Source organism: Lactuca sativa, chromosome 9 (genome assembly GCF_002870075.4).
Source record: "Lactuca sativa cultivar Salinas chromosome 9, Lsat_Salinas_v11, whole genome shotgun sequence".
Classification (NCBI taxonomy): Eukaryota; Viridiplantae; Streptophyta; class Magnoliopsida; order Asterales; family Asteraceae; genus Lactuca; species Lactuca sativa.
The window spans coordinates 25,082,278-25,090,968 of NC_056631.2; the positions used below are offsets into that span (position 1 = coordinate 25,082,278).

General features: G+C 33.1%; 2 protein-coding genes across 4 annotated transcripts; one reads left to right on the forward strand and one right to left on the reverse strand.

Moving 5' to 3' along the window:
- The first annotated feature begins 135 nt into the window (after positions 1-135).
- LOC111881151 (uncharacterized) lies at positions 136-2,360 on the forward strand. 3 transcript variants are annotated; one of them, XM_023877544.2, is made up of 6 exons: positions 136-367; positions 540-588; positions 721-1,635; positions 1,732-1,797; positions 1,882-2,080; positions 2,182-2,360. In XM_023877544.2, the coding sequence occupies exons 2-6, from the start codon at positions 586-588 to the stop codon at positions 2,244-2,246; spliced, it is 1,248 nt and encodes a 415-aa protein (XP_023733312.1). In that variant the 5' UTR covers positions 136-367; positions 540-585; the 3' UTR covers positions 2,247-2,360. The 3 variants fall into 3 exon arrangements, with proteins under 3 accessions (XP_023733312.1, XP_023733313.1, XP_023733314.1); XM_023877545.3 differs by having other exon boundaries at positions 138-367; positions 463-588; XM_023877546.3 differs by having other exon boundaries at positions 138-367; positions 484-588.
- A 1,518-nt stretch (positions 2,361-3,878) lies between these two features.
- Positions 3,879-6,266, reverse strand: LOC111881152 (ras-related protein RABE1a). The gene is made up of 9 exons (XM_023877548.2): positions 5,943-6,266; positions 5,678-5,808; positions 5,118-5,190; positions 4,939-5,039; positions 4,787-4,852; positions 4,614-4,711; positions 4,468-4,530; positions 4,275-4,367; positions 3,879-4,189 (listed from the first exon to the last, which is right to left on the reverse strand). The coding sequence occupies exons 2-9, from the start codon at positions 5,748-5,750 to the stop codon at positions 4,109-4,111; spliced, it is 648 nt and encodes a 215-aa protein (XP_023733316.1). The 5' UTR covers positions 5,751-5,808; positions 5,943-6,266; the 3' UTR covers positions 3,879-4,108.
- Between the last annotated feature and the right edge of the window lie 2,425 nt (positions 6,267-8,691).

The following is an 8,691-nucleotide window of genomic DNA, read 5'->3' on the forward strand; positions in this document are numbered from 1 at the left end:
TGCATGCCCCTAATTAAAACCCGTAGATCTTTGAACACTAGACAATTAGGGTCGCACCCATATAGAGTTTGATTTCAAACTCTTCAACGCTATTTATAGCTCCATGTAGGCATCAACTCATTGGGACATCCAATCCAACGGCCACAATTGATGGAAATAACACAGGAGCTCTCAGTAGGGTAACACCCGATCCCATCCGTATACTCAAAATTAATTTTCCTTCGCCAAGAGAAAAAATCCTGTGCTCCTCATCCACCGTAAGTAACCTAAAATATTCCAACTTCGCAATCGCCGGCCGTTCGCCGCCGGCAATGGATCTCGTCTGGACCTTCAGTTGATCACATAGATCACTGCTGTCCATTCGCAGGTAAAAATTAACCAAATTTTTTTTCTATTCCGTTCTATGCATTTGAGTTCCGCGTTAGGGTTTTGAAATTTGACTGTTTCCTTCTTCATTTTAAGTTCATCTTTTTTGGTTCCTAGAGTTGAACTCGAAAGCTTCTTCGTCTCGTAACTTTTCCTTTCTCCGCTATTCATAGATACTTTCCGCCTGTTCCTGGCTTATCGAGGAATATTCATCACACAATGGTATGTTTCCTTAGCATTTATGATCAATTCACTCTCTGATTCCTTTGTTGACATGCATGTTTACGTTTTTATTCCTAGTGTTCAAATTTAGTTTAGTATTTAAGCATTTTTCTTATGATTTTCATGATCCAGTCGTTCCATGAGAAAGGATTTTGGATGACGAAAGGGAATAATCATCATATGACCGATGGAGACGCCATATTTGGTAACTCATCCAGACTAGAATCAAAACGCTCGCACCAATGGTTTGCAGATGCAACAGAAGCAGAATTATTCCCTCACAAAAGACAAGCCATAGAATCTCCAAACAGCAAATCAATTTCTGTATATCCAACTTCTCATCTGTCGTGGGACAATGTTTCTGTTTCTGCTCTCCAATCATCCCCAAATCAGTTCATCGATCGTTTATTGGGATCTCCTGATGGAAATCTGAATAAAAAAATCGTCCATGATCAAGTTCAACTTGAAAACGGATCCTCAGTTGGTTTATCTATGTCCTACACCATTGAAGACCCCGATAGTTTGATCTATGGAGGGATTAGGAAAGTTAAAGTGAATCAAGTTAAGGACACTGATAACAACGACACCAGTTTCATCACAATGGGGCCTAACACCAACTATGGCAATGAAGATGGAAATGTAACTTTAATGGGACATTCCTATACAGGATTCGATCCTGCTCCTAGATCAGCCATTGCTACAAGCAAAGATGAAGAGAATTCCATATCTTTTGGTGGATTTCAAGATGAATCTGAGATGCCAATAAATGGGTATTATATCAAAGCCATGAACAACTATGGGTTATCATTTGATCAATCTACAGTCAAGACATTGCAGTCTCCAGAGATTATTAAAGAGTTGGATGTAGCCAATGTGCTCGGTGTTGTTGCAAATACACCTCAGAGTGTTATTAAATCAAAGAGCAAATTAGAAACAAAACCAGCTAAAAAAGAAGCACCTAATAGTTTCCCTTCAAATGTCAGAAGCTTAATGGCTACTGGTATACTTGATGGAGTCCCTGTCAAATACGTTTCACTTTCAAAGGAGGTAAAGTAAATAAACATCTTTTTGCATTCTTCAAACCATCATACTCGACTTTTGAACAATCTGACAAATCCTGATGAATTTAATCCGTATAATTAGGAGCTTTGTGGGATTATAAAAGGTTCTGGATACTTGTGTGGTTGTCAATCATGTAATCACTCTAAGGTGAGAGCTTACTTTTCATAATCTTTATGCAATTCTATATGTTTTGTTGTCAAAAATTTAGTTTACACCATTTTATCGATTTAGGCACTGAATGCTTATGAATTTGAGAGACATGCGGGATGCAAAACAAAGCATCCAAACAATCACATATATTTTGAGAGTGGGAAGACAATATATCAAATAGTTCAAGAGTTGAGGAGCACCCCTGAGAGTTTATTGTTTGATGCAATTCAAACTGTAACTGGGTCACCCATTAATCAGAAAGCATTTCGCACATGGAAAGGTAATAATTTACTAAAATTGATTATAGATATTTAGATATAAACAGATGATTGGGATTTGGTGTTTATGTTTGGTTTTGATAATTTGATTGTGTTTGTGTAGAGTCTTTTCAAGCAGCTACTCGTGAACTTCAACGCATTTATGGAAAAGATGAACTCAATATATAGGATTTTTCAGATTGTTTAAAATGTAAGAAAGAATCAACTATGATGCTTGTCAACTTTGATAACCATTTGTACATGAGTTTTTATATATAGGTTTGATTTTTTTTTTTTGCTGCAGTGTTTGTCAAATTTGATTCTGATAATATCATTTTTAGGGTAGCTTTTGAGAGCTTCTAAAAGCTTTTAGCTTTTATGTTTTATCTAATTTTACAAATTTCAAAAGCGTACAACTATTTTTCTTAAGAATTTCTACACAAATAAAAACTATAAGTAGCTATTTTGGCGAAACATCCCTAAGAAGTTATTTTTAAAGTCCTTTTTGTAAAAGGATTTTTTGTAAAAGAACTTTTTACAAAAGTTATTTTTAAAAATGTGTTTGGATTAGCTTTTGAAGGGAAAAAGTCAAAAATTAAAGTGTTTAGTTTAACTTTTACATGTAAAATGACAAAAAAAGACATGTTTAGGGTAGATGAGGGGTGTATTGGTAATTTAATATTTTTAGCTGGTGAAAAGTTAGGAAAAGTCAGGTAATTGTGATTTTTCAAAAAGACTCAAATTACTCTATAGGAAAAGTCATTTACAAAAGTCCTTTTCCCTTTACCAAACATCTTTTGAGACTTTTTCTAAAAGATAAAGTCAAAAGTCATTTAAAAAGTTAAGCCAAACACACTCAGTTGAAATAGTAGACGTGAAACATTTAGAAAAAAAAAGGTGCTACCACCCTCACTTATACATAATAAAATCATGGCTCATACACATTCACTCACAAAGTACACGAAACAATTGAAGGTATGTATAAAATTAGCCAAAAAAAAAACTATGTTTCATATTCCGCAAAGGGCAAAGGTTAAAAAAAAGGGTTATTGTCACCGTTAAACAATGGTTTTTAGCCTAATTTGGTCACTAAATTATATTTCTCATAGTGTGGATTTTAAACTATAAAATTACATGATAATTAATGGAACCCTTTAAAAACCCTTCGACCATGTAGTTTCCTATGTGTGTGTGCGCGCGCGTGTGTGTAAGCTACTTTAATACACTTTCCTTGAAAAAAGTCATTACTAACACTTGGTTTCCGTATATGTAATCCCCAAGAACATCTCCCAAAATTGCTGGTAAATTTAGTGTTAATAAGTTGTGTATAATGTTTAGTTTTCATAGAAAGTGCCGATTTTATGCATTATGAATTTATGTTTGTAAACCCTAACTTCAAGCTTTTCCTACTTTGAATGTTACTACTTTGTTGAAGTGTGCGTGTTGAAGGCTAAGAAAATGAACAAGAAATTGTTCAGATTCTGAATGCCTTGGAGATGGTCACCCAAAAAGTTGGCCATTGTGTAAACTTTTGGTACTTTTGTAAAGGTTAATGAACACGGGAAATAATAAAAGATTCCCATTTTGCATATTTCTAATTCAAATTTATAATGCATTATTGTTAGTTGACCACAAGCACATCAAAGTTTCATGCATGTAATAAGATAAACAATTATAAACAAACAAACAACATTAGATAAAGATTAGAAAAGTTCAACGGATTGGTAGACACATTCCTTGCACCATATACCCCGTTAATCTATTTACTAAGTATTCTTTCAAGATCAATGTGGGTGTAAATTAAAGAGCAAAAGAAAATCATAATTCAAGAAAATCTATTACTAATTTACAAGGTTAATGTTGTTTATCCACGTGCAGAGAAGAAAATTAATTACAAAAATTAAAGTCAATGTCACATCATGAAAAAAAAAAACAAAAGACCGTTTCATTTATGGAACAATGGTGTAAACGACATAGATTTTCACACTACCAGAAATAAAATTCAATGACTAAATCAGTTCAGTTCAAACTGGGCAACACTGACAATAACCCTAACCGCAGCATGCTGACTTCTGTTCAGATTGACTGTTTGCACCTCCACCCTCTGGTTTATTAATCTTGATTGTTGATGGCTGCCATAATATTAAAACCAAATACTTTGTAAATATAAATATTAAATATAACACATATTTAGAAAGCAAAAAAAAAAAAAAAAACCTCAGGTTTAGAATCAGTGTCTGCGAGTCTTTGCTTGATATCTGTTGCTACTGAAAAGAAAACTTGCTCCACATTTAGGTTGGTTTTCGCACTCTGTAAAAAGTAAAAACACAGCTTATGTTCCTCAATAACAATATTTATTTACAAAAAAATAAACATAATCCAAATTGAAAATGTATTTTTATTTACTTACAGTTTCGAAAAATTTAATGCCATACTCATCTGCTAGTGCTTGGCCCTTTGAGGTAGGTACAGCCTACAAATATTACGTAACTAAATAAGAATAAAATAATAATAATAATGGATTAATGGAATCAGGTTAAAATCTATAAAAATTACCCTCTTGCTTTCATCCATATCAGCTTTATTCCCAACAAGGATCTTGTTCACATTATCAGATGCATGTTGTTCGATGTTGCGAATCCAGTTTCTTATGTCTGTAACATCATATTAATTAGATTAATATGATAATATTAATTAGTTAATTAATTATTCAGGAAAGAAAATCTTACTGTTGAAAGATGATTCGTCTGTAACATCATACACCAACAAAATTCCCATGGCTCCTCTATAGTAAGCTGGAGGGAAAAAAGATTATGTAAATTATAACTTAAATTGACATGTTAAAACAAAAAATCATATCATCATAGATTCATAGTGATACCGGTAGTGATTGTTCGGAATCGTTCTTGGCCAGCTGTATCCCAGATTTGGAGTTTGATCCGTTTCCCATCAAGTTCAATTGTTCTTATCTTAAAATCGATACTGCAAAAAAGATTAATGTCAGAAATGTTTGTATAAAAAAAGATGATATTTTGATGTAGAAAAGATGAATTAGTTCACCCGATTGTAGTGATAAAACTTGTAGTAAAAGAACCATCCGAAAATCGTAAAAGAAGGCAACTCTTTCCCACACCTGACATTCAAAACAAGTAACAGTTGATAAATGGAAGATTGAGAACAGATATCAGACATGAACTCGATCATTGATCAATCACAAACGCAAGTTTACAGCAGCAATTCACAGATTCTTCATTAAACAAGTTACAGTTGATGAATGGAAGTAACACTGACATTCAAAACAAGTAACAGTCGATGAATGGAAGATTGGGAACAGATTCCAGACATGAAATCGATAATGATGATCAATTACATACACAAGTTTATAGCAGCAATTGACAGATTCTTCATAACAGTTGACTTTCCTCTAGCATGATAACGCTAATGAAATTCTTAACAAATACAAGACCAAATCATGATAAAGCATCAAATTAAACCTAGATCCGTACAATAAACCACCTCCAGAATCAACTAAGAACCAATATCACTAGCATAGCATATAGACGAAAAAAAAAAAATCAAACAGTTAAATTGTATTTTAAATGACGAAAATTATGACTCACCGCTATCGCCAATCAAAAGGAGCTTTATGAGGTAATCATAATCTGCTCGTGCCCTTGCAGGTGGAGCGGCCATTGAAGGATCGGAAGAGTTTTCAACAAATAGAGTCTAATAATAAACCGCGTAAATATATCTGTAACATCGATTAAACCAACAAAATTACAAACAGAATCAAAGTAAATGAATGCGCAATCAACAGCAAACACACCAGACTAGTAACCGATAAGAGATCCGCCATTGAAAATCTAGACAGAGAGAAATTATTACCTCGGAATGCTTAGAAAACAAAAAGAGAGGAATCCAGCCTACAATGACGGTTGGCTAAGATGCTCCAGTTCCCCTTTCTTCTTCTGTGTTTTCAGGTGCCTGTACTTTGCTAAGGGTGCGCTGTTGGCTCTCCTGCGCAATCTAGCAAATACGGGGAAAAAGAAGAGTAAACGAATGAACGAACGATGGGGGAAGCAAGTATCCGGTGTTGACGCGCACAAGATTAACCGGTAGACAGTTGTTGGATTTAAAGGAAACGAAGTGGCCGATCATGGTAATAACCGTGTGCGCGTTGCAGGGGCTAAAATCTGAGCTGGATATTGTAATTTGGAGCCTTCATAAGGTTGAGGTCGTCATTTTTGTTACAATCTTTTTAGGAAAATGACTTATAAAGTTTAAGGAAGTTTTCGAATAGTTCAAAAAAATCTTTAAAAAATTTTAATTATGTTTTGTTTATTTAAGAAAACCCAACAAACTTAATATTTTATTTAAAAAATCTCAACTAACTTATATTTTTGTTCAGTTACTATTAGATCAACCGGCTAATGAAAATCAACGAATGACATGAAATTAAATATCGGGAAAATGACTTGTAAGACCAACAAAGTTTCGAAATCGTTCAGAAAACCTCAATCATGTTTTGTTTGTCTAAAAAAAACCAAAGAACTTACATTTTTGTTCAATTCTCATTAAAGGCAACCAGATTCATTAGATATACAATTGCTTTTACACTTTTAATTATACTTTCTCGCCATGTACTTGAAAAAGATTTTAAAGTGAGACTCTCTTTAGGTAATTAATACTACGTATTTATGATTTTTGACAAACGATAAATAAGTTTGCAAAACTCTTACATGTCATGTAGCGGAGCACTAGAAGCAAATGTAAGTCCGTAGAAAACATTTTATATTAGAAATAATTTTTTATTTTCTTTAGATATAAATACTTTCCTTAATTTGTTGAAATATTTTAAAGTCTATGAATAGATTTTTTTTTTATTTTCTTTGATTTTTCTCATAATTAAAATAATTTCAAGATTGCAACCAAATGTTATATTGTATACATAAGTAATGGACATAGATAATTTCTTTAATTGTAACATATAAAATGTATTTTACAAAAATACCAACACAATAACTATATATTTGTCCTAAAAATTGAAGTTGCCTTAAAATCGAAGGTCATGTACGACCACACCGCCAGCACACCCCACCTGAGGGTCGTCATGAGGGTCGTCACTGACATCAAACATGAAAGCTGAACGATTTAGTATTTATTCAAAACGGTGGGCTATTCTAAAGTTGTTTTGGTATTCAAACTTTAAACCATCTTTATTTATATATATTATGAATTAAAAAGATCATTACAAAATCATCTTTATCTTGTTGAGGACATAGATTGAATTAAAGATTAGTTTATGAGTATGTTAGATTTGCAATTAAAAAAGAAAAAAAGTACATATTATCATTAATCAAAATACTGATTATTTGTTATATTTGAGTTAATTGTTTAAAGGGACATAACAAAAAGTCCTAAGCAACCATTGACTTTTTAACATTCTACTTCAATGATAGTACTAGAAGTTATGTCATGTCGCTTTTATTTTTAAAGATTTCATTTTCAAGTGGGGCTTCGATTTATTTGTTCTTTTGTTAATCTTTTCTACTATAAACAAGTTGTTATGGGTTTCTTTCGTTTCATAGAAAGTGTCCAAAATTGGCACATCGAATTGTGAGGTCCCATTTGTATCCTTCATATACGTTTTAACTTTCAACTTATGTTGTTTAAATTAGATAAAATATTTTTAATCATTTTATAATAAAGTTACAGTGTTTTTGTAAAAGAATTTGTTTTATATCAAATACATATTTTTGAATAATTATTTTTTAAATAGTTTAATTGGTTTTGGCAATGACTTTTGACTTTGGGTGTTGTGTCTTAACTTTTAGACTTGGTTTCATGTTATGCCCTTGATTTATTTTTCAAATAGTCTAAATGCTGTTTGATAGCCTCTTAATTGAGAAATTAAGAGGGAAACTTTTAAATTTTCAGATTCAGTACGTTTGATAGCATCTTAATAAAAACCTCTTAATTAATCAATAGCCTCTTAAAAATTCAGACTTGGAACCATGTCTGAAATAAAAAAAGACATGTGTATCCCTCTTCTCTTCTTTATACTCCACGACACTACCGCCCCTTCTTCCTCCCACTCCGATCTTCAACGCTCCCTTTGCCTCCCCCCGCCAACGACACCGTCGCTGCCAGCCCCACCAGCGACACCGCCATCGCCTCTGACACCCTAGCCATCGTCGCCTCCCTGTCTCTCCGACCTGGTGCTTCAACATCTTCCTGTCGCTTCCTATCCCAATAATACTCATACCTTTGGTTATATATTTATATGCCCCTCTACCATCGATCGGTTCCCCGTTGTCATCGTTTTAATCAATTTTTATTTTCAATTTTCGATTTTGGATTTGTAGGTTTTTATTTTCAATTTTCTTTTTCGTTTAATAGGCCAAATGACCTGATGTAGGATTGGATTCAGATCAGGTCATTTTTTGGTTTATGATTTGGTCATTGCTCATGTGATTTGCAGGTTTTGTGTATGGATTAGAAGTGGATGTTTTTTGTTTCTTATTTGGTTATTGTACTGTAATTAACTAATGATGTAGATTGATAGAAAATTGGCTGAAGCATGAACGAAGTGTTGTTGTTGTATTCTCATGGATCTATTTCAATTACCTTGAAT

Excerpts from the sequence above, each read along its gene's own strand:
- LOC111881151 (XM_023877544.2), top strand. Across the intron at positions 1,636-1,731 it reads ACGTTTCACTTTCAAAGGAG|GAGCTTTGTGGGATTATAAA; the intron begins GTAAAGTAAATA and ends CCGTATAATTAG. Across the intron at positions 1,798-1,881 it reads AATCATGTAATCACTCTAAG|GCACTGAATGCTTATGAATT; the intron begins GTGAGAGCTTAC and ends TTATCGATTTAG.
- LOC111881152 (XM_023877548.2), bottom strand. The coding sequence starts at position 5,750 with ATGGCCGCTCCACCTGCAAGGGCACGAGCAGATTATGATTACCTCATA. Across the intron at positions 5,191-5,677 it reads CCTTTTGATTGGCGATAGCG|GTGTGGGAAAGAGTTGCCTT; the intron begins GTGAGTCATAAT and ends TTTGAATGTCAG. Across the intron at positions 4,368-4,467 it reads GCATTAAATTTTTCGAAACT|AGTGCGAAAACCAACCTAAA; the intron begins GTAAGTAAATAA and ends TACTTTTTACAG.